Source organism: Gopherus evgoodei, chromosome 9 (genome assembly GCF_007399415.2).
Source record: "Gopherus evgoodei ecotype Sinaloan lineage chromosome 9, rGopEvg1_v1.p, whole genome shotgun sequence".
NCBI classification, from domain to species: Eukaryota; Metazoa; Chordata; order Testudines; family Testudinidae; genus Gopherus; species Gopherus evgoodei.
In genome coordinates, this window is record NC_044330.1 from 95,717,308 (window position 1) to 95,742,799 (window position 25,492).

General features: G+C 45.3%; 2 protein-coding genes across 2 annotated transcripts in view; both read right to left on the reverse strand.

Annotated features, from left to right (window-relative positions):
• Window positions 1-581: 581 nt before the first annotated feature.
• SLC25A5 (solute carrier family 25 member 5) lies at window positions 582-4,910 on the reverse strand. Its single transcript, XM_030576119.1, has 4 exons — window positions 4,700-4,910; window positions 2,087-2,573; window positions 1,811-1,951; window positions 582-988 (listed from the first exon to the last, which is right to left on the reverse strand). Exons 1-4 carry the CDS (start codon window positions 4,808-4,810, stop codon window positions 831-833), a joined length of 897 nt encoding a protein of 298 aa, XP_030431979.1. The 5' UTR covers window positions 4,811-4,910; the 3' UTR covers window positions 582-830.
• A 4,216-nt stretch (window positions 4,911-9,126) lies between these two features.
• SLC25A43 (solute carrier family 25 member 43) overlaps window positions 9,127-25,492 on the reverse strand; it is a 29,669-nt gene continuing 13,303 nt past the window's right edge. The window contains exons 4-5 of the mRNA XM_030576411.1: window positions 17,172-17,306; window positions 9,127-9,510 (exon numbers count right to left, since the gene is read on the reverse strand). Of these exons, the coding sequence (XP_030432271.1) occupies window positions 9,307-9,510; window positions 17,172-17,306 (339 nt within the window). The 3' untranslated portion in view covers window positions 9,127-9,306. The remainder of the gene's footprint in view (window positions 9,511-17,171; window positions 17,307-25,492) is intronic.

Consider the following 25,492-nt stretch of genomic DNA (forward strand, 5'->3'; position numbering starts at 1 on the left):
TTAGTTTTCCAAGTGAGTTACTCCCTCATGCCATTGCATACCTGTCACTGGGAGTTCTGGCTCCATCAGACATGGGTTAAACCATTTCTGGCTCCTCTTATCTGCCTAGAGAGTGGCTAGTTTAAAGCTCAAGCCTTCACCAGCACCACTGAGCAGGGGGCCACAGCCAGGCACTGTTGGCTTCTTATCACTTAACAGCTACCTAATCTATACAGGCACTGGAGTGCCATAGAGATTTGAATTAAGATGCCAGTGCAGACAAGGCCTGTACATACTAGGGATTGTTCAGAAAGTTGTAGTTTTGAAGGAGATTGTGGCTTTAAAGGAAAGAGTCATAGTTAGGTGGCATCCCTTTCCGTACTCTTGAGAGGGTACATCACAAGAAATATGCCCAGTTTGTAGATTAGCCAGTTATTTCAACACTTTCCTAATAGCACAAGCATTAGAATTCAGATTTACCTGGACTATGACATCCCCTTAGACCCCCTCAAAGTGCTACTATGCTTCTTCCAGCATTTTTCTCACTGCAGCTGAAGCAGAGTTTACAGAGAAGAGGTAAAGTAAGTACAACACCAGTAGAGTTGGTTCTGGATTTTTTTTTTTTTTTTAATTTCCTCGGTCTTGTTATTTAAACAGGAATGCCTGAAATAAAAACATTTGAGTCCCATCATCAGGGGAATGACTTGATAAAGACAGAGGTCAGGTGAGCATGACAGCTGCCCTTTGCCCAACAGTATGAATACCAGTTGTAATTGATACAGTTTTGACAGTCCATGAATGGTCAGAGTAAGTTACATAATACAACATGCCGGTTCACACAGGGAAGTTACTTAAGTGTATTTCTTGATTTCATCGTACAATACTAAGACAAAAGCACCACCCATTCCTCTGAGTACATTGGACCATGCACCCTTGAAGAACGCCTTGGACCCTTCATCACGAGCAATTTTTCGCCAGCAGTCAATTGTACCAGAGTACATGATGTCAGCTGTGGAGAGTACAGAGATGGTTAGTGAGCAGTCACCCAGACAAGGATCTTGGCCATGACAGTAGTGGCTCAGCAAGGCTTCCAGCTTTGAAGGAATTACATTTTTGGACTTGTGCTCTAGTGTTATTAGGCATTTAATTGTTTACCAGCATGAATGATCTTTTACTACACTTGCACCACTAATGGCATCTCATTCTATACGGAGATGTAATAGGCAAGAATTTGAGTTTTATTGTCTGTAGCAACTGCACTAACATTTCAAGTGCTTGGGTTTAGCAGCTGCATAAAGGCAAGTCTTCACTGCAAGTCACCAGGAGATATGCTGCTCTCCTATCCTCATGGCTTATACTAGGAAGCACCATGATCTGCTGTGAGTTCTTCTCCAGCTTCTTTATATTCAACAAATATAGAGTGTCTGGATGTATTCTAGCAAAAGGGCTGCATGGTCTCATGGAGCAAGGAACTCTAGCTCTAATCCTAGTCCAGCCAGTGATTTGCAGCACATTCTGGGAAAGATGGACTATTCCTCCTATAAATGGAGAGCATACATGTCACCAGAGCACTGAGAGGACGTGTACTCTGAGTGGTACAACTGCAAAAGCAACAGACAATCTGGCTAGCCAGGGCATCAAATGAAACCAAGATCCATTTACAAGATCCCACTTCTGAACCATGAAGTCCTGCCTGCCCAAGCCCTTCTGATCCCATGGGCCTTGGAACACAGATGTAGAGTTCTCTGCACCCATCCTGCATCTGTGGACAGAGATGCTTCTTTGGGAATGCCCACCCCCGTTATGTTCTACATGGGAATTAGATACATACTTGCTTTACGCCCTGACTGCATCATCATACGACGGCGGACAGTATCAAATGGATAGGAGGTCAAACCAGCAACAGCAGTAACTGTCTGAGCAATCATCCAGCTGATTACGATGTGGGTGTTCTTTGGGTCAGGAAGCATTCCTATGGGAGGGAGGAGATGCTATAATACCAAAGTAAATCTGGTTTTGCATTAGAATCTACAGTTCCTTCTAAAAGCCTTAATATTTTTGTCTAGCTTCTTACACGCATTTTAAGAAGTTAGTTCAAAGGACCTACCCTTCGCAGTGTCATAGATGCCAAAATATGCAGCTCTGTAGATAATGATACCCTGAACGGATACATTGAAGCCTTGGTACAGGCCCTTAAGACCATCAGACTTGAAGATCTTGACCAGGCAGTCACCAAGACCCTTGAATTCTCTGTCAGCTCCAGCTTTACCCACATCAGCTGCCAGACGGGTACGGGCAAAGTCAAGAGGGTACACAAAACACAGAGATGTAGCACCAGCAGCACCACCAGATGCCAGGTTACCAGCAAAGTAACGCCAGAACTGGGTTCTTTTATCAACGCCACCCAGAAAGATCTGCTTGTATTTGTCTTTGAAAGCGAAGTTGAGGGCCTGAGTAGGGAAGTATCTGATCACATTAGCCAGGTTGCCACGCCAGAAGGACAGGGCACCCTGCTCTCTGGGGATACGGACAACACAGTCAATGATGCCCTTGTATTGCTGGTCTACTGCAATCTGCTTGCTTGCATGCTGCACCTGTAAAACAGTAAATCAAGAGGGATTAACATCATTGTGCTGATAAAATTAAAACCCTGAATATCTGGATTTATGACATTTCATGGTTTTCACTTGGTAACAATGTTTGCTTTAATTTGCATTTAATAATTAGCATCTGATTCCAGGGTCTGGATAGACCGTCTTTCCCTACAGAGATGAAGTAAAATTTGAAGGATATCTGTTTAGGCTAGAAATGCTGAAAGCTTATTATGAAATGAAATAAGCCTGGTCCTATGAAGCTAAAGGAATTATAAATGAAAGTGAGACAGATTTGGTAGTGAAAACATGAGGATAAGATTAAGTGTGGATCTCTTAAATTTGGTGAAGAGACAAGCTAGAGTCAGAGTTATTGTTGAACTTTGCTTGTTATAACTAGGTGTGGAAGGATTATATTTGCAGCAGTAAGTGAAGATTTCACTGCACACACACAATTAACAATCACAACTTACAGATAAAGCAACGTAAGAAAAATGCTGCTTGAGACCTCACAGTTTGTGTTAAGGATATTTACTCCATGATATCCCAACAGTTTGTGTTCATGGTTGTAAGGCTTTAACTTTTTGAATCTCATTGACTACCGTCATTAAATAATCGTCTGACCTCCCATAATTTCCCTACAACTGTGAAAAGCATTTTTATCAATTTAAGATCAATTGGTCAAAAATCATAAATAAAAATTAAGTTTGCCAAGCCTAATTACACCAGAGTGTCATGAAAGTCTCAGGCTACTTCAGTGACAAACTTCACTGTCCTCTAAGCAGATGTCAGTGCAATAGATTCCTGGAATGCAGAAATGGTAAGTGCTGAATTCCAAGGTTATCACCTGCCATTCACTTGACTCAGAAACAGGAAGTGCTATCGTCTTAAGGTGCGGTGGTAATAAAGACCTTTCCGGCTCTATTTAAAAGTGGGAGGATTTTCTAGAGCAGCCCTCCTCCATACACTTGTCACAACATTCAAATGAAAGTTTCACAATAAAGAGAATTACCTACTGGGGGACAGTCAGAAAGAGCATCCTGAGAGCAGAACTGCACGTGAATTTCTTTTCAACAGCAAAATATGCTTTGCTACACTGGATTTTTCCATATTACCTAAAATGCAGCAATTTACCGTGATCCAGCCCAGATCAGAGTTGCATGTGCTGTCTACTTTGCAGACAAGCTAAGTTAGTAGCCTGACTTTATCTTTTGGGGGAAGTGGGGTCGTGTGGCCTGGTAGGTTACCGGGCTTCTCTATGTACCAGCGTCTTTGCTTTCCTCCGGCTGGGTATCGTGCCTGCTTGGCTCTGCGCGCGAGTTTTATCGCATGATGCTTGGACTCGGAGAGTCAACAGAGGCTCACTCGGGGGTCCGAGTCCCCATGGCTGGGCCAGGGGGCGCAGCTGGGCCCAGAGCACGAGGGCGATGCGGCCTCCAGCCCGGAGGGAAGGAGCCGGGGCGGAGGCTGCACTAACCCCCCACCGCGCGGAGCCGGCACCGATTGCATAAGCGGAACTAGCTGGCTCCGGCAGCCGATCTAGGCAGGCGGGTGGTTTCCGGCTCTGCCCGGCTTCTCCGCGCCTGGAACCCCCACAGGGGCTGGCGAGGGAGAGGCCCCAGCTCGCGCGGAACCCCGCGCACCGGGCCCGATGAGGCCCAGCCCTCCGCAGCGCCAAGGAGACCGTCTCCTTGGGCAGGGCGAGGCCGGACGGGGGGCAGCGGTGCCTCGCCCCAGGCACAGGCCAGGTGGCGGGGGTCGTGCTGGCTGCAGCGCCTCGGCCCCCTCACCCAAGCCGAGGCGGCCCCTGTCCCGGGATGCCCAGGCTTTCCCTCTCCTTGCGGCGACCTTGGAAAGCGGATGAGCGCCCCGGCATCTCCTTGGCTCGCGGATGCACCATGCGGCCGGCTCCAGACAACGCCGCAGCCGGGTCCAGTCCACACGCCCCAGCCCCGGCATTGCCCCGAGCCCAGGACACTCGGGGCCCGCCCGCCTGCACCGAGCCCTGGCGGGAGCCGGGCTTGAGCCCATTCATCCCCAGGGGCGAGCCCCCAGCGCCCCGTGCATGCAAGCGCTGCTGCTCCGCGGTCCTGCCGGCCGCCCCACGGTACGTCCCCCCTCCGACCCACCTGCAGAAGCAGCTTCACTCTCTCGATGGGGGCGACGGCTGTTTTGGAGATGGCAGCGGCCACTCCCCCGGCCAGGAAATCCTTGGCGAAGGACAGGGCGGCGTCGGCCATGGCGACGGGGATAGGTTAATAAATTAGAACCAGGGGACAAGACACGGCTGCTGGGGGACCCGCGAGCTCTGAGGCCGAGCCGCTGAAATGGCTGGTTTATATACAACCCCCGGCCTCCAGCGAGCGGGGGTGAGGCTCTCGGAGCGACGCACGGCAGCTTCCCACCCCGCTGATTGGCTTGGAGCAGGAGGGCTGCGCCGGGGAGGGACTGGCTGAGAGTGGGGGGGCATTGGGTGTCACCTCCCCCCACGTGACGCGGTGGGGCCTGTCAATGGCTAAGTGGGTCTGGGGGGTCTGCAGCATCGGGGGCGCGGCAGGGCAAGACTGGGCTCTGTGCCCTGGGCAGGGTTTGCAGGGGAGGGTCATCTCTGGGTTTCAGTGCGTGACGCCAAGCGAGAGACTGTTCCTAGGCAACCCCCGGGGAAGCACAGAGCGGAGTGCATCTGCCAACGCCTGCATCAGCCTCTGACACCGTCGCCATGGAAACAGGGTTGGGCCTGGGAGCACCCCCCACAAAACCCAGCATCAGGTCTGAGTCACTGATCACTCTGCCTGGGGGGCAGGGAAGAGGGTTGGGCCCCGAGGTGCACATGGTGTGGGAGATGCTTCCCAGAATCATGGTCATCTCAGAGTTCTCCAATTTTGGCAGGGAGGGCAGAGGTATAACAGCCCACTTTAAATCTTAATCTCATCCAGGGACCTTCCACCTAAGGTCTGTTCCCTGCATATTTTTTTCAATGTCTGTGTCCAGTCCACTTTTTCTTACATCACGCTCAAGCCATCAAACGTGGTACATGAATTTAATCTCCAGGGTTAAGAATTTCTAAAAAATTGTAAAAAAAACCCCACCTCATAAACAGGAAATAATAGAAAGCTATGAATGAACAAGACTAGCAAATAACAGCATCAGTTCTTCCTCTCCACACACACGCACTATGGGAATATACTAGATGCGCTTTCATGTCTTTCATAAAACCATCATTTCTTGACAGAAAGCTTGGGCAAAGTCGGTTTTCTTAGGGTCACAGAGGCTTAGGTTACAGTGCCAGTTTAACTGTTGAGACAAGGGGTCCATGCCCAAAAGCCTGCCCGTGACTATACACTAAAATAAGTATCAGCCTTAGGACTCTCATTCAACTGAACAACTGATGGGGTAAAGAACAAAGATAATCGTGCCTGTCGGGTGCGGGTGTGTGATTCCAATATGCAGTTAGTGGAGTGAGCAGTCGGCATGAGGAACTGAGTGGTCAGCAGCTGGGATGTTAATACAAGGGATCAAGATCTCAGTTTTAGATGTTCCCTGATATCTTTGTTAGGGTAGGGTGCTAAAGCCTGGACCTCTATCCAAATTTCACCTCAGATACATTCTGCCTACCTGTTTCCTCCTCTCCACTTTCATGGTATTCTTCACTTCTTATATGCTATTAGACACACTCAGACAGGTTTGGCATTCTATACAAGCAGTCAAGTATCAGAGGGGTAGCCGTGTTAGTCTGGATCTGTAAAAGCAGCAAAGAGTCCTATGGCACCTTATAGACTAACAGACGTCTTGGAGCATGAGCTTTCGTGGGTGAATACCCACTTCATCACATGCATCTGACAAAGTGGGTATTCACCCACGAAAGCTCATGCTCCAAAACGTCTCTTAGTCTATAAGGTGCCACAGGACTCTTTGCTGCTTATACAAGCAGTGCTTCATTTCATTGCTGTGTGAAATACTCCCGGTATAATCTTTAGGAGTGGTGTACGGCTTAGTGTTTGGGGTCATACTTTATAAATGATTAACAAAATATAACTGTATTACAATATAGATGGTTATAAGCACATCAGGAGAAGGTGTTAAAAGATGGTTACAAGTAACTGATTGACTTGCTAGGCTATCAATTGATCATTTATGAAAACAATTATTCATCATTTATTAACCCTCTACATTTTGCTTAAAAATGGAACATTAATATAAAGGACAAGCCTATTGGTGACCTAAATAAGGATATCAAGAATCTGGTTGCTCCCCGTCATCTACAAGTGAATAAACCTGTAGGTATTGCACCGTGTACAGCTTTGAGTTTTGCTGAAATTAATATAACTGTTTATGAAAGTATTTCCCTTCAGGTAGGAGCAATCAGATCAAGATTATTCTAGGAAAATGAAATTTGGAGAAAGTACTAAGGTAGCAGAACCCATCAACAACAGTTAGGATAGAACAGTCTTAGAGCCTAGTCAAGTCTGCCAAGCACGTCAACCAGCTTTTCATAAAAAATATGAGATAGATTAGTCTACCTTGGTAAACTTTGGGCTCGGCTCTTAAGACAGTCTGACTGTCTATTCCGCTTCTTCTGATACATCTCTTTATTAGCAACTGCATGCATAAAAGTATCAATATTAGAAATATTACCATTCTAAGCTAAGGGAATATAGTGTGCTGGATTCATCAGAGGACTGGGAAGAAAGAAAGGACAAATTCCAATCCCAGCTCTTCCAGTGTCCTAATGCGTGGTCTTCGGTAAAGCCCTGAACCTTTCTTGATCAAATTCAGCTCTGGAATAATTGGAAATAACTGCAGTTGAAAGCACCAGCATATAGCAGGGCTGAACTAGGACATTTGTTAAAGGGGGTCATTAATACATAGCTGATACAGGGCTGCTGTAAGACTTTACTCAGCATTGTAAAGTGTTCTGCTCTCAAGGGCTTTATTCCTTACATCTACGATTGAATTTAACCACCACCTTCTACCCATTGCTTCTTTACAATCAGGGCCGGCTCTAGCCATTTCGCTGCCCCAAGCACGGCGGCACGCCGCAGGGGGCGCTCTGCCGCTCGCCGGTCCCGCGGCTCCGGTGGATCTCCCGCAGACGTGGCTGCGGAGGGTCCTCTGGTCCCGCGGCTCCGGTGGATCTCCCGCAGACGTGCCTGCGGATGCTCCACCGGAGCTGTGGGACCAGCGGACCCTCCGCAGGCATGCCTGCGGGAGATCCACCAGAGCCGCCTGCCGCCCTCCCGGCAACCGGCAGAGCACCCCCTGCAGCATGCCACCCCAAGCACGCGCTTGGCGTGCTGCGGCCTGGAGCTGGCCCTGTTTACAACTCCCCAGGTGAGCAAAGGTTTATTTCTCTGTCGGAGCATAGCTCAGTGCCACTGGCTACCTTTGCCTCACAGAGCCTGAGCGATATACATTGCAATAAGGGCACCTGGAATCAGGGATGCTGTGCCAGATGCAACTGGGTGTCATAATGCTGGATAGAGAAATTTTATACTTTCCCTGGAAGAATCAGGATCCCAGCAACCATTTTTTACTGATCAGAGGGCTGGCCCTTGAGTGACACTTATCTGAGCTGGGAATAAACTAGTCCTCATGCTGTAGCATTCCATAGTGTTTTATATCTCTGATGTCTCCTCCTCAGAAAAGCATGACAATACATTGGCTTACAGGTCACAGCAGGTAAAGGGGACCACCCCTGTTTGTGTCTGTAAAGAGATGGTGAGGTTAAATACTGAATAGTAGCGTTCTAAGCTTGGACCATAAAACTGTCATTTCTGAAAATTAATTTAATATAAAATACACCTTTAAAAATATTGACAAACATTTAAGGGTGTTAACACTAAATTATCTAACGTGTTTGGTATCTGTATTTTTCACACAGTAGTAGGTAGAGTTAGTCATAACAAAATGAACACAGAATATAAACAGTCTTGTTTTTCCCGCAAAGCAGAAATAATTTAGATACTTGCAGAAATATACTAGGGTGGGGAAAGATATCTCAGCTTGCATTTAGGACTGTTAGATCATTTCAGTGCTGTTTCACATATTACTATTCTTTCTCGGCAAAAGTATCTCTGCAGCACATTTTCATCTTTCTTTGCAACTGGGGACACAGAAAATCATTCAGTTCTCAAATAAGTTTTACAAAAGCTGAAAACAAGAATTAGGAGGACAACAATGTGAAGAATGTGGGGACAAATATTGCATATCCAGAATGCCAAGTCTATATTGTATCAGTAACAGACAGATTTCAGTAGAAATGTGTACAGTATACCGTATATTTTAGTCTATTTTTAACCATATATCTATTCTGAATGCTATGTGTTCAGTGCTTTCAAGTGTTACAGATGTTTTTAAACTTCCCTAATATTTTTAAATAAATCATAATTCATGATCATGGCTCATATCGCTTATTCTCTGCAAGTGGTTTTAGCATTAAAAAGCTATTCAGCACTGAAAAATCCCCAGATGAGTAGATTTCAAGTTCCAGTACTGTAGTAGTTTCAAAATGTATGTCCTTCAGATAAGCTTGAATTGATTGTATCAATTCACTACATGAGTTACAAGGTTTATTCATGTTTGACATGGGGGTTTCAATCCCAGGGAAGGCCATATGGTAAACTGAGGTGTTGCTACCTCTAGTGCAATGCGTCTTCCTTTTTGCTATGTTTTCTTCAGGTTGTGGAGTTGGCCGAGAATGACTGCAACATATATTTGTTCAATGGACTTTCCAATGTCAATTTTCAAGAGTTGGCTTTGGTGGCTCAAAATTTCCTCTTCGGAGAAACTTTAATTCTTGCAACTCTTGTGGTTGTAAACTCTGGTCCACTCCGGGAATTAGCTTGTAGCTTAAGGGAGATTCAATATAACCATTCCTGTAGAGACAGACCCGCTTGCAGAACTCAAAGGTGCTAAACATAACACCGTAGTATGGGACAATCTGTGGGGGGAAAAAAAAAGATTGAAATCAGTTATTAATTCAGAGTCACTATCAATATTCTCTATGCAGTTACAAAGCTAGGATTTATAGGACTTCATTGTTGATTTGGCCTCATGAGGCCAACTGAGAATTTGACCCTAAATTAGTTGTGTCATTCTACAGGTATCAGACTGAGTTAAGACTTGGTTTCTTATATGCACAACCCAATTATAGCACATTATTGTGAGGAAATGGGCTTGTGCTGAACTTTAAAACACCACAATGTTTAAAACAGTTAAGATTTGTTTGAATAGGAAACTGGGGATGCATTTTGTATGCGGCAGAAATGTGTCCTCTCTTTTGCCCAAGCAGAGTCAATGAAGCTATGCTGACTTACAATAGCTGAAATTCTGGATCTTTTTGTTTAGCCATTTTCCCTGCTCTCTCTCTCTGTTATTTCCCAAGTGTGTTTGAATAAACTTCCATCAAAAGGCTCTCCCACTTCCTCGAATACTTTTGATGAGGATGGTGTCATATGAAAGTCAGCAACTTGCAGATGGCCATTAAGACCAAACTAATATAGCTCTGTTATAACCTTATTCCCAGATTCTGGACCTTAGCGTCCAAAATTTGGGGGTTAGCATGAAAACCTCCAAGCTTAGTTACCAGCTTGGACCTGGTACTGCTGCCACCACCCAAAAAATTAGAGTGTTTTGGGGCACTCTGGTCCCCCTGAAAAACCTTCCCTGGGGACCACAAGACCCAAATCCCTTGAGTCTCACAACAAAGGGAGATAATCCTGATTCCCTTCCCCCCTCCAGGTGCTCCTGGAGAGATACACAGACACAAACTCTGTGAAACTACGCAGAGTGAGTCCCCCTCTCCGTTCCCAATCCTGGAACAAAAGCACTTTCCTCTTCACCCAGAGGAAATGCAAAATCAGGCTAGCAATCCAACACACAGCTTTCCCCTGATTTCTTCCTCCCACCAATTCCCTGGTGAGTACAGACTTAATTTCCCTGAAGTAAAGAAAAACTCCAACAGGTCTTAAAGAAAACTTTATATAAAAAAGAAAGAAAAAATACAAATGTTCTCTCTGTATTAAGATGATACAACACAGGGTCAATTGCTTAAAAGAATAGTGAATAAACAGCCTTATTCAAAAAGAATACAAATCAAAGCATTTCCAGCACTTATATTCATGCAAATACCAAAGGAAAGAAACCATAGAACTTACTATCTGATCTCTTTGTCCTTACACTTAGAAACAGAAGACTAGAAAATAGAACTACTTCTCCAAAGCTCAGAGACAGCAGGCAGACAGACAAAAGACTCAGAGACACACTTCCCTCCACCCAAGGTTGAAAAAATCCGGTTTCCTGATTGGTTCTCTGGTCAGGTGTTTCAGGTGAAAGAGACATTAACCCTTAGCTATCTGTTTATGACACGCCCCCCAAATTGCAGACAGTGGGGAAGCTCACTGGCGGCAATTTCTTCTAGAACTTGAAAATAAACAGATTAATACAACACATGCACCTTTACATATACTACTAAGTATATAACTAACAGACTTTAGATTTTAAGAACACTTTTTAACTACTGGATTCTGGGAAACTTTCACGGGAGAGTGCATCAGCAACTTTGTTAGAAGCTCCTGTGATGTGTTGAATTTCAAAATCAAAATCTTGGAGAGCTAAACTCCAACGAAGAAGTTTCTTGTTGTTCCCCTTGGCAGTATGAAGCCACTTTAGTGCAGCATGGTCAGTTTGTAGTTGGAATTGCCGTCCCCAAACATATGGGCGTAGCTTTTCCAGGGCGTACACAATGGCATAGCATTCCTTTTCACTGACTGACCAGTGACTTTCCCTCTCAGACAGTTTCTTGCTGAGAAACACGACAGGATGGAAGTTGTGATCTGTTGCTTCCTGCATGAGCACTGCTCCTATACCACGCTCAGATGCATCCGTGGTTACTAGGAATGGCTTGTCAAAGTCCGGGGCCCTGAGCACAGGGTCCGACATGAGCGTTGCCTTAAGCTGGGTAAAGGCTTTTTGACACTCATCAGTCCACTTAACGGCATTTGGCTGGGTCTTTTTGGTCAGGTCGGTCAATGGGGCAGCGATTTGGCTGTAGTGTGGTACAAATCGCCTGTAGTATCCGGCCAAGCCTAAGAAGGATTGGACCTGTTTCTTTGACCTTGGGACAGGCCACTTTTGGATAGCATCCACCTTGGCCTGTAGGGGGTTTATGGTTCCTCGACCCACCTGGTGCCCCAGGTAAGTCACTCTGTTTTGGCCTATTTGACACTTTTTGGCCTTAACAGTTAGTCCTGCCTGCCTGATGCGCTCAAAGACCTTTTCCAGGTGTAGTAGGTGTTCGGGCCAGGAGTCTGAAAAAATGGCCACATCATCGAGGTAGGCAACTGCAAATTCTCCCAGTCCAGCTAGTAGACCGTCTACCAGCCTCTGGAAGGTGGCGGGTGCATTTCGAAGGCCGAAAGGAAGGACATTGAATTCATACACCCCCGCATGGGTGACGAATGCTGACCTCTCCTTGGCAGGTTCATCTAGCGGTACTTGCCAGTACCCCTTGGTTAAGTCTACTGTAGAGATGAACTGGGCACGTCCCAACTTTTCCAATAGCTCATCAGTACGTGGCATTGGATAGTTGTCCGGACGAGTTACAGCATTTAGCTTACGGTAGTCCACGCAAAAGCGTATTTCCCCATCTGGTTTGGGTACCAGAACCACTGGAGATGCCCATGCACTGGTAGATGGGCGGATTATACCCATCTGTAGCATGTTCTGGATCTCCCGTTCTATAGCAGCTTGGGCATGAGGAGACACCCGGTAGGGTGGGGTTCTGATTGGGTGAGCATTACCTGTATCAATGGAGTGGTATGCCCGTTCAGTCCGTCCTGGGGTGGCTGAGAACAATGGGGCGAAGCTAGTGCACAGCTCCTTGATTTGTTGCCGCTGCAGACGTTCCAGGGTGGTTGAGAGGTTCACCTCTTCCACGCCACCGTCTTTTTTTCCATCGTAGTAGACACCGTCAGGCCACTCAGCATCATCTCCCTGGACTGTAAACTGACAAACCTGTAAGTCTCTGGAATAGAAAGGCTTGAGAGAATTAACATGGTACACTTTAGGCTTTAGTGAGGAATTGGGAAATGCTATGAGGTAGTTTACAGCTCCCAGGCGCTCTTGGACCGTGAATGGCCCTTCCCATGATGCTTCCATCTTATGGGCCTGTTGCGCCTTCAAGACCATAACCTGGTCTCCTACCTTGAAGGAACGTTCTCTGGCATGTCTGTCATACCAGGCCTTTTGCTCTTCCTGAGCATCCTTTAGGTTCTCTCTAGCAAGGGCTAAAGAGTGTCGGAGGGTGCTTTGTAGGTTGCTTACAAAGTCCAGAATGTTAGTTCCTGGAGAAGGCGTAAACCCCTCCCATTGCTGCTTCACCAACTGTAATGGCCCCTTAACCTCGTGACCATACACAAGTTCAAATGGTGAAAACCCTAAACTGGGATGTGGTACAGCCCTGTAGGCAAACAGCAACTGCTGCAACACTAGGTCCCAATTATTGGAGAATTCGTTGATGAATTTTCGTATCATGGCCCCCAAAGTTCCATTGAACCTTTCCACCAGGCCATTGGTTTGATGGTGGTACGGGGTGGCAACCAAGTGATTCACCCCATGAGTTTCCCACAGTTTTTCCATGGTCCCTGCCAGGAAATTAGACCCTGAATCTGTAAGGATGTCAGAGGGCCAACCTACCCTGGCAAAGATGTCTGTTAGGGCCAGGCACACAGTGTTAGCCCTGGTGTTGCCTAGAGCTACTGCTTCTGGCCACCGGGTAGCAAAGTCCACTAAAGTCAGTACATACTGCTTTCCTCTGGGCGTCTTTTTTGGGAAAGGGCCCAGAATATCCACAGCTACTCGCTGAAATGGGACCTCAATTATGGGGAGTGGCTGGAGAGGGGCCTTGACCTGGTCTTGAGGCTTACCCACTCTTTGGCATACCTCACAAGACCGGACATACTTGGCAACATCCTTGCCCATCCCCTCCCAGTGGAAGGACTTCCCCAACCGGTCCTTGGTTCTGTTCACCCCAGCATGGCCACTGGGATGATCATGGGCTAAGCTTAAGAGCTTCCCCCGGTACTTAGTTGGAACCACCAACTGTTTTTGCGGCTGCCATTCTTCCCGGTGTCCACCAGAAAGAATTTCCTTGTATAAAAGTCCTTGGTCTATAACAAACCGGGATCGATTAGAAGAGCTGAGAGGCGGTGGGGTGCTCCGTGCCGCCGCCCAAGCTTTCTGAAGGCTGTCATCTGCTTCCTGCTCAGCCTGGAACTGTTCCCTTGAGGCTGGGGTCACCAGTTCTTCCTCAGACTGTGGACTTGGGCTTGGTCCCTCTGGAAGCGATGTAGGTGGTGGGGTTGTTTTCGTTGCTAGTGAACCGCTCTCCGCTGGTGCACCTGAGGGTATTTCAGGCTCTGGCTGAGCCTTTTGGGTATGGCTGTCGTGTGCTTCTGCCAGTTCTGGCTCGCTGGCGCCCTCTGGCGTTGAGTTTGAAGATGTGGTTGCACTTGCTGGTGCTGGTTGCTGTTCCAGTTCCGGGCCTGGGACTGGAGGTGCTGTGGCTGTTTCAGTGGTAGGCATGGAATCCGGGTCCACTGCCTCTGTCTGGGTCTCTGGTAACACAGACGGGGCTTCTGTGGACGGCTCAGGAACAGGAATGGGTCTGGAAGCTTGCCTGGTTTGGCTACGGGTAACCATTCCCACTCTCTTGGCCCGCCTCACCTGGTTGGCCAAGTCTTCCCCCAGTAACATGGGGATAGGATAATTGTCATAGACTGCAAAAGTCCACATTCCTGACCAGCCTTTGTACTGGACAGGCAGTTGAGCTGTAGGCAAGTCTACAGCTTGTGACATGAAGGGGTAAATTGTAACTTTGGCCTTTGGGTTGATGAATTTGGGATCAACGAAGGATTGGTGGATAGCTGACACTTGTGCCCCCGTGTCTCTCCACGCAGTAACCTTCTTTCCGCCCACTCTCAAATTTTCCCTTCGCTCCAAGGGTATTTGAGAGGCATCCGGGCCTGGGGATCTTTGGTGTGATGGTGGTGTAATGAATTGCACTCGCATGGTGTTCTTGGGACAGTTGGCCTTGATATGTCCCGGTTCATTACACTTAAAGCATCTTCCATCTGATGGGTCACTGGGCCGAGGTGAGTTACTGGAGACTGGTGAGGTTGAAGAGTAGGGTATCTGTGGCTTTACTTGGGTGGTATGTAGGGTCTTTGGCTGTCCTCGGTTGTAGGGTTTATGGTCTGTGTGCCCCCTGGGGTAATCGTTCCCCTTGACAGTAGCTTTTTTGCTTTCTGCCAGTTCCATCCATTTGGCTCCAATCTCCCCCGCCTCAGCGATAGTTTTGGGATTTCTATCTTGTATGTACCGTGTGATGTCTTCAGGAACACCATCCAAGAACTGCTCCATTTGTATGAGGAGGTTCACTTCTTCCAAGGTTTGAATGTTGTTTCCTGTTAACCAGGCCTCATAGTTTTTTGCAATGTAGTAGGCGTGTTTGGGAAATGACACCTCTGGTTTCCATTTTTGGGTTCTGAAGCGCCGACGGGCATGATCTGGGGTTATCCCCATCCTGTATCTGGCCTTGGTTTGAAAAAGTTTATAGTCATTCATTTGCGGCTTGGGCATTTCAGCTGCCACCTCTGCTAAAGGTCCACTGAGGTGTGGCCTTAATTCTACCATGTACTGGTCTTCGGGGATGCTGTACCCAAGACAGGCTCTTTCAAAATTTTCCAAGAAGGCCTCGGTGTCATCACCTGCCTTGTAGGTGGGAAATTTCCTGTGCTGTGGAGCAATAATTGGCGCCGGGTTGTTAGGGTTGGCTGGCACATGCAGCCCAGCTTTTGCCAAGTCCAGTTCATGTTTTCTCTGTTTTTCCTTCTCTTCATTCTCTTTTTGTTGTTTTTCCATTTCTCGGCGGTGGGCCACCTCTTCTTCTTCTAGTTTTCTTTTGTGTGCTGCCTCTTGGGCTGCCTGTTCTCTTTGGAAGGCTGCCAGTTTGAGGCTTTCTTCCTTTTCTTTTATCTCCATCTCTTTTTGTTTTATTTCTAGTTCCTGTTTGTGTTTTTCCATCTCTCGCCTGTGTTCAGCTTCTTTTAATTGGTCTTCGGCCTCCATTTTTGTCCTGGTAGACATGGTTCCTGTTTTCTTGTGTTGGGGTGCCCTCCGGTGTTTCTCTTTTGAACTGCAGGCTCTGTTGCCTCCAGAAGTCTGCCTAGCAACAGTGCTTTTTTCCTTTTCTCTCTCTAGCTAATGTTCAATGAAGGGAAACCAGAAAAACCACTTAATTTGCATGCATATAAGTGCTGGTACTTGCCACCTAATGGGAGGGCTATTGCATGACAAAAGACCCTTAACAGTCTTCTCGCTTAATATGCAAACCACAAACTGCTAGAGAGAGCAGAAAAAAAAATTCTCTCTGGTTCCCTTTTAAAACCAAACTGTTTCTCTCTGCTAAAAAGCCCTTAGCAAAGAAAAATATAATATTCCTACTGGCTTCTGGATTCTGTCTATATCCCGCCGCTGCCACCATGTTATAACCTTATTCCCAGATTCTGGACCTTAGCGTCCAAAATTTGGGGGTTAGCATGAAAACCTCCAAGCTTAGTTACCAGCTTGGACCTGGTACTGCTGCCACCACCCAAAAAATTAGAGTGTTTTGGGGCACTCTGGTCCCCCTGAAAAACCTTCCCTGGGGACCACAAGACCCAAATCCCTTGAGTCTCACAACAAAGGGAGATAATCCTGATTCCCTTCCCCCCTCCAGGTGCTCCTGGAGAGATACACAGACACAAACTCTGTGAAACTACGCAGAGTGAGTCCCCCTCTCCGTTCCCAATCCTGGAACAAAAGCACTTTCCTCTTCACCCAGAGGAAATGCAAAATCAGGCTAGCAATCCAACACACAGCTTTCCCCTGATTTCTTCCTCCCACCAATTCCCTGGTGAGTACAGACTTAATTTCCCTGAAGTAAAGAAAAACTCCAACAGGTCTTAAAGAAAACTTTATATAAAAAAGAAAGAAAAAATACAAATGTTCTCTCTGTATTAAGATGATACAACACAGGGTCAATTGCTTAAAAGAATAGTGAATAAACAGCCTTATTCAAAAAGAATACAAATCAAAGCATTTCCAGCACTTATATTCATGCAAATACCAAAGGAAAGAAACCATAGAACTTACTATCTGATCTCTTTGTCCTTACACTTAGAAACAGAAGACTAGAAAATAGAACTACTTCTCCAAAGCTCAGAGACAGCAGGCAGACAGACAAAAGACTCAGAGACACACTTCCCTCCACCCAAGGTTGAAAAAATCCGGTTTCCTGATTGGTTCTCTGGTCAGGTGTTTCAGGTGAAAGAGACATTAACCCTTAGCTATCTGTTTATGACAAGCTCAAACAGCTATATTGTAACCCGAGTACGGGCAAACCTCTACCGTTGCTGTCACAAACTGTCTAATCAACACGCTGTTCATAAGGCAAGGAGAAATGGGACATCATGTGTGTTACAGTCCCAACCACCAATTAGTTGGTCATGTGTCTCAGATCGTATTTAAATACAGACTGATCAGAATGGAGGAAATCCGCACCTTGAGCAGATTGGCTGTGAGTCCACACCAGAGTCCGAGCACGCCCTTGGTCTTTACAGTTTGCCTAAAACAGTCAACCATGCCAGTAAAATGGACATCAACCCCTCCATAATGGGGAAGGCAAGGACTCTGAGCCTGTTCAAACAAAAATCACAACAGGTTAATTATTTTTAATTGAGTCGATTTGTTTGGTTAATTCCTTCACTTCTATAGGTGTTCAACACTTAAATGCTGAAGCAGGAGGCCTGTGTCTATTTACCATGCTTTAGCCAATTATATTTCAAAGAATTAACAGTTCTGCCTGAGGTCTTACTGAAAGGCAACCAGTTGTGTGTGTGGGGGGGGGTGGGGGGGATATTTGAAATGTAGAGTATAGGAGAAGTCTACTATTAATTCCATACTGCACTGTACATAGCGTCACTTTAACACATCTAAGTCACCCCCAAACACAGTAAGATTTAAACCAGCAAAATGCAAAGGCACATGATATTATGTCATAATCTACCAGACCAGTGTGCACCTAGTTCACAGGGAACAAAAGTGCAATGGGTCATTCTGAGCAGCAAAATCCTTTCACCATTAATCTCTCACTGTGTTAGAACAGTTAGGATGGCCTAATCTTCAGTAATCTGATCCTCATCCATCTGTATGGACACAGATGGAAGTCTACTTTGCATGTGCAAATCAGGGATCTGTTCATACATATGACAAGACAGACTCTTTTCCAGACAAGTGATTCAGGCATGTGATTGCACATGCCTGTCTGATCACTGAAGATCAGTAATTTTATATTAGTGGCAGTGATCTTATATTAGTGGGAGTTTAACTGTTAATTTATTGGTGAATATTAATATAATTCTCTTACATTTCCACAGTGATCTATAACAGCAAGTGGTGTAATACTCCTCCTTAGTTTGGCTAAAACACCCACAGCTTCCTCAAGGTGATAAGCCTGTAACAACCTTCTCTATCAAACTGACAACTGCCCATGATTTCTAGATGCATCTGCTCTAGAATGTCAATCGTTTGGCAGCCCTGGTTTAGCTGGTAAAAAATGGAAACATACTGAAGACTAAAATAATTCTTGCTGTAAGTGGGTGTGGCTAAATTGGTTTTAACAGAGTTGTGTCCCCTAATGCCATAGGTGAATTTCATCCGAACGGTTTAGAAGACAGAAAAAATACTCAACATATTTTTATCCGTAATATACCCCCTTTTCCTAGCAGATGGTGGTGGTGGTGGCTGTGGGGGGATTAAACTCTGGTCTCCTAGAACTCACATGTGTTCTAACCATTAGGCTAAAAGTTATCAGGTGGACGGGGGCAGCAGCAGCTCCTCTCTGGACGTTTTGTGTGGAGCGAGGCAGGTGCCTAACTCATTCCCACAGGAATGCCTTAGATGTCTAAACCAGGTGACTCCAGGCAGCTGATTCCCATTAGTGGCTAGGTGCCTAAGTTTGGGGTGCAGGGAGGCACCTGTCTCTATGACAGGGACAGGGTTGAGCACCTCCCTCCCCTCGTTGTTGATATCTTCCTTGGCTCGCTTCGCTGGCTCCCTGCCTAGTGCACTGGCTTTTGTGGGTCTCATTCTAAGGCTCCAGTCTCCCCCCATTCATTGTACAGGAGCACAGGCACCTAACTTGGCTTTGGGGAATCACAGTTGTGATCCTGTGATTTTCTGGGCACCTAACAAGTTAGGCACTGTGACACTCAGCATTGCAATGCCTAAACCCCTTTGTGGATCTGGGCCCAGATTCCTTAGGTCAAAGCACAATCAGTGCATGGAAACTGAGTGGGATTTTTGAAAGCACCCAAGAGAGTTAAGAGCACAAGTCATTCAGGCACTTCTGAAAATCCCACCCCAGTCACTAAAAACCCGGGATGGATTTGACACATGCTTCTGCTTTCCAAAGTGACAGGGATACTTTGAAACAGATTCCAAAAGCCCTGGAAACTGTGGACAAGTAGTGGAAAGGGACAACTAGTTAAAATACTTGAGGAAGATGACAATGCTGCTAAACATATGCATCCTTTCCTTTCTTTCCTTCCCACTGTGCAGAGGAGGACTTGCAAGAATTAAGTGCATTAGTTCAGCTTAATCACTTCAGCCATTATGTATACTGCAAAGGCACATATCAAAGGGTGGCACTTGTGCGTATGATATGAATGTAGAGTGTGATGTACTTCAGATTTAAATAAGATTTGGTAAGCAGCAAAACTACTCTGGCGAATGTTAAAGAATGGTATGACTCAAAGAACCAGATTTCTAATTTGCCTACAGACTCTGATCTCTAAAGTGATTTATTGAGAGATTATTTATAGTAACATTCACCACTGTAAAAACCATTATCAAGATTTTTAACTGTGGTGCACAGTTCATACTCCCACCTTTCTGCTTATCAGAGCCATAAAAACAGTTCTTCAAGCCCTTCGCCACAGTACTTGAGAACCAAAAGAATCTCAGAGGAAGTGTCAGCCTAAAAACAATGACACAACTTAAATCAAAGTTATCTTATCCAGTAGTTCAAGTTAAAAAAATTAGGTTTTGAAAAAGGATTTTACAAAGCTAGAAAATATTATTAAAGAAAATTTCTGTTAACACTATTTTTAATGAATCTGTGAACTCAGGAGTTGTAGCCCATGACTGGAGAATTGCAAATACAGTATCTGCTTTTAAGAAAGGTAAAGAAAGTGATCCGGGCAACTACTGGGCCATTAGTTTGACCTCACTGTGAGCAAGGTCTTAGAACAAATTTTGAATGAGAAAGTAATTAAGGACAGAGGTAAAGAATTCCTCAATGACCACTCTTAGGACCAATCTTATTTAAAATTTTCATTAATGTCCTTGGCACAAAAATTGGGAGTATGCTAATAAAATCTGCAGCTGACAAAAAGCTGGGAGATATTGTCAATACGCATGAGGACTGGAATATCATACAAGAAGATTTGGATGATGTTGAAAACTGTAGTAATAGAAATGGGATGATGGTGCAAAGTTCAAGGTCATGCATTTAGGGACTAACAACAAGATCTTTTGCTATAAGCTGGAGACACAGTTGGAAGTAGCAGGAAGAGAAGACAGATATGGGTGGATTGGCTGATCATAGGATGACTCTGAGCCATCAGTGTGATGTGGCCATGAAAAAGGCTAATGCAATCCTAGGATGCATCAGGCGAGGTATTTCCAGTAGAGATAAGGAAGTGTTACTACAATTATACAAGGCCCTGGTGAGACCTCATCTGGAATATTGTGTGCAATTCTGGTCTCCCATGTTTAAGAAAAGATGAATTCAAACTGGAACAGGTGCAGAGAAGGGCTATTAGGATAATCACAGGAATGGAGAACCTACCTTACAAGAGGAGTCTTAAGGAGCTTGGCTTGTTTAGCCTAATAAAATGAAGGATGACGGGAGCTATGATCACTCCTCTCCCTCCTTAAATCAGAGGGATAAACAACAGGGAGGGAGAGGAGTTATTTAAGTTAAGGGCCAATAGTGGCCCCAGAACAAATAGATATAAACTGGCCAATAGTAAGGTTAGGCTTGAAATTAGACAAAGGTTTCTAACCATCAGAGGAGTGAAATTCTGGAACAGCCTTCCAAAGGGAACAGGGGGGGGCAAACAAATCTAACCTGGTTGAAGCCTGAGCATGACAAGTTTATGGTATGGTGAGACTGGGCCATATGCCATTGTTGCCATTGGCAACTGCTATTAGCAAATATCTCCAATGGCTGGAGACATGACACTAGATGGGGAGGGCTCTCAGTTACTACAGATAACTCTTTCCCAGATGTCTGGCTGGTGGGTCTCACTCACATGCTTAGGGTCTAACTGATCAGCATATTTGGCGGTCGAGGAGGAATTTTCTCCCAGATCAGGTTGACAGAGACCCTGGGGTGGTTTTTTTTTGTTTTTTTTTTTTGCCTTCCTCTGCATCATGGGTCACTTGCTGGGTTGAACTAGTGTAAATGGTGGATTCTCTGTAACTTGAAGTCTTTAAATCAGGGTCTGAGGACTTCAGTAACTTAGCCACAGGTTATGAGTCTATTACAGGAGTGGGTGGTGAGATTCTGTGGACGGCGATGTGAAAGAGGTCAGACTAGATGACCAGGATAGTCTCTTCAGCCTTAAAGTCTATGAACTTAAATGAAAATTTTGGTTTGGTTATCAGATGATGCTGGAGGATTTACACATCCCTGCAATACTGTAATCCCTACAATTGCACTACAACAGGAGAGCTAAAAGTGAAACTAACTGAATAGCTCAGACTAGTTTCACTGGCCAAGCTCTGCAGAAACCTAACCTGATTTATATAACGGGGAGAAGTGGTTAATTACTTATTCAAAAGAGCACACGACCAGAGTATACTTTTTATGGGCAGCATAACACTTCACAAAGCAACTTTTACTTGTGTCTTTTGATGGAGCTTGGGTCTTTAGGTTGCTGAACTGATACCCATTTGGAACAGACCAAAGGAGCAAGGCCTTCCTACTAGCTGAATCGACAGCCAATTGCGACCGGGCATCATAATCACCAACGAGGACCAGATCATCAAAGTGGATGTCACAGTGCCCTTCAAGAACAGGACCCCAGCCTACCTGTCCCATGGTAACCCTTTGCTCTCAAAATGTCGGTAGAGAAATATGCCCCAGTGGCTGAAACCTTGAGAGCTAAGGGTTACCAGGTACAGACAGACGTGCTGATATAGGAGCCCTGGGCACATGGGACCCCAGTAACAAGCGAGTGTTGCAGGAATGTGGAATTGGTCAATGCTACACTCAGCTGATGCAGCAACTCATGGTGTTGGATGCCATCAGGTGGTCAAGGAACATCTACACAGGACATCAGCAACACCAGGAGGGATGAGCTGGTGTACCGATGAGAAGTGCAGTGGGGAAAGTAACTGAAATACTTTCTGTGACATGTCATTCCATATTCATTTATGAAAATATGCTTATGATATAAATAGGACATAACTAAGATATACTTTATGCAAAATGGCTCATGTGAGATATCATTGGAAAGGCTAGGATTTACTGAATGAAATTATCCAGTTTGTATGCCTGTATCATTTCTGTATCTGAAATTAGGAATATGGACTATGTATCTGTATTTCAACTATGCTACTTTGGGTGATGCCTACTGTGAACACTTCAGGTTCAACAATGGAAAAGCCAGACAGCATGGATGGCCCATCAGCGAAGACAAAGGACTGTGAAAAGCTTGGCCTTCCTGTGAACTCTCCATTATTGCCACCGACTCATGGATGCTACAGAGTCAGGTGGTCTTATTCACCTGATACTAAAACATTACCTGGGACTTCTTGTAACTTTCCACTGTGAGGGAAGGGGGATGGGGTTAAGTTTGGGAAACAAACAATCCCACCTTATGTAAATCCTGTTTAAGGGTGGGGAGGAAGGCAAACAGGACTCCTCCTCTCCCTGGCCTGTTTGTCCAAGAAGAAAGACTGCAAAAGGGAAGGCAAGGGGGGAGTCCAGACTGAGGCAGGGGTCCAGTTTGAAAAGGAACAGAACTGGAACTCTGAACCACAGAAGCTTTGCAACCTGCCCGCAAGACTATCTAGGGTGACAAATACTATTTGTAACTAATTTCTTTAGCGAAACCAGCTTAGCTTGTGTGTTTGATTTCATTTGCTTAGTGATCAGCTTTGTTCTGTTTGTTACCCTTTTACCACTTAACATCTGCCCTTTACAGTTAATAAAATTTGTTTTATTATTAAACCCAGTTTCTGTAATTTTTAACTGGGGGGGAAGGGGAGGAGAGAAGAGAAGGGCAAGAAGTGTGCGCATCTCTCTCCACATTGAAGGAGAAGGAAAATTTCATAATATATCTTCTGGTCTGCACTCCAAAGGAGGTGGACATCTGAGTGCTGGAGCACGCGCGTGTGTCAGGGTAAAGGGGGCCCATACTGGCAGAACAAGAACTCAGCGGCAGCTCAGCACATCAGGTGGCTTCGCAAAGGGTCCAACCTGTCACACTTTCCTCATGGATTGTATTTTCCAAATGGACAATATACCATACAGTCTCAATTACTGAGGGACAATCTTCACTCATTGATATATTTTGCTTTCCACAACCAACTCTGTACAACTTTTCCTGAGTGAGGTACCTAAGTATTCAGATTCTAAATATCTAAACTGTATCGTTAAACTTATTCACCTAAATTTGGGTTAGTGCTGATTACATACTATATGTATCTTATGACTTTAAAAACAAACTGTATTTGTGGATAATCTAAGCACTATACCCTGATGTATAGACACTCAACTTCTGTACTATATAATTTTTTTTAACATTAGCTTTAATGATTTTTAAAAAATCTATTCTACTTTATATGTTCCTTATGCTGCTGTGAAAGAAGAGGTATTGTATGGAAGGGGCTGTGCTGATGATAAAGAAAGAAATTCAAGTTGCTAATCTGCATTCCTTAGGTTTGTGATGGATGCAGTGGGTACTTTCAGTGTTAAATCTATTAGTCAGTAGAACCAGTCTTGCATTTATCTCCCAAGTACAAAAACAATCTTTTAGTCTTCAGCAGGCTTTGAGTCGCTCACTCACCACAGAGCGCACTCAACTCAGACTACCCTAAATTTGATAGTCTAAGACCAGGAGACCCAGGATTTATTTTTAAAAGGTGAAGTAACATGGCAAAATTCTTCCCCAACAGAGTACAGTTATGTGCTGTTTGCAGACCCTACAAACACCATCCCACCTGTGGCCTGTAATGCCAGGCTAAGGTCAAAACCATATGATGCGACTTTAGGAAGTGATCTTGCAGACCTTATAAGACAAAATGCTTAATTATTTCTCTGTTCCCCCAGCCTGGCGTTTCTCATCCCCTGGGAACACGACCTGTGGTTCACACACTGATTTCAATGGGAATTCTGCTTAAGGATAGCAGGAGCGGCGCCAAACTTTCTGGCGCCCTAGGCAGAATTTGGGGGGTGGCATTTTGTGCGCTCACCATGGGGCGCATGGGAGCTTCTGATTCCGCTCCCGTCGTACCGCTGAAGGACCTTCCGTTGAAATGCCACAGGCGACAGAGGCAGTCATTGAGCTGCTCAATTGCCTGCCGCTGTTTTCTGCAGCACATCGGCACAAGGTCCTTCTTCGGCAGCGCGACGGGAGCGGAACTGGAAGCTCCCGTGCGCTCCATGGGGAGCACACAAAATGCCGCCCCCCCAAATCCTGGCACCCTAGGCAACTGCCTAATGGAAGCGCCGGCCCTGAAGGATAGACAGATTGAGCCTTTCAAGAGTAAATCATGTTATCATGAGGGACAAGGATGAGACCTTTTAGACCAGATTATCTCACAAGGTGGAGGGTCTCTGGTTTTTGTGCCTGCAGCTTTGCAGGCAAACAACTGCATACAATTTTGCACCAGACATTTAGGACATGTAGATTTCCACGTGGCTGAGTTGCTGGCATTATCAGATATTTAAGTGACATACACTGCATCTATGAATTTTTATACCCACAAATTACAGGCACAAGATGGAGGCCATCTTGAAAATATGGCCCTAAATACAGGCTCTTCTTCCTTTCCTAGGGATAAAATGTATGCTAGTATGAAACTCTGTTCTGGAGGTACTTTACCTTCTAGGGGTGTGGTATGAATGACCCAGGAGGGGTGAAAGATCAGTTAACAATATATTCCTGTAATAATAGGGATTTAGGATTTTGATCACTAAATATAGTAATCTCTCTTATTGATACAAATGTATACACCTTCAAAAGATCACCACTAAAAAAACAAAAAACAAAAAACTCAGCAGTGAAGGAAAGCAATTTATGATAAAGCTCAGCAGTTCATTTCACCTAATCCGGAATCTAAAATAAGAACAGTGAAGTCTTTTAAGGCTGGGTTAATAGGGACACTTGCAGCAGCAAGATGTAATCCTAGTTGAAAGGAAACGGATGGCCAAATCCTGCAGTCCCCACTCAGGCAATACTCCCACCAAAGTCAATGGAAATTTTCATTCAATGCGGACTAAATGATTTGAGCCTGAAAAAATATTTTGTTACCCAGAGATGGCAAGCAATTTCAAAATGCAAATAAAGAACCAGTACTAAGAACATGTGAACAATTTTACACAGCAGGGACCGAATTACAACCTACAATATTGCAGACAGATTAACCATGGACCATAATATACAGTAAGCCCACACAGGGCATTCAGACATGTGGAAAGATAATCTGCTGTGAGGTAACAGCAGTCAATTGTCTCCAGAGCAATAGATGAGAACAGCTGACCTTCAGCTGCCTGCACTCTAGAAACACTTTGTCCTCTTCTCCCTAGG

What these genes read in the sequence shown, in the direction of transcription:
- SLC25A5 (XM_030576119.1), bottom strand. Translation starts at nt 4,810, where the DNA reads ATGGCCGACGCCGCCCTGTCCTTCGCCAAGGATTTCCTGGCCGGGGGA. An exon ending in CATCTATGACACTGCGAAGG is followed by an intron (nt 1,952 to 2,086) that starts GTAGGTCCTTTG and finishes TCCCTCCCATAG; the next exon opens with GAATGCTTCCTGACCCAAAG. An exon ending in GCAGTCAGGGCGTAAAGCAA is followed by an intron (nt 989 to 1,810) that starts GTATGTATCTAA and finishes TACTCTCCACAG; the next exon opens with CTGACATCATGTACTCTGGT.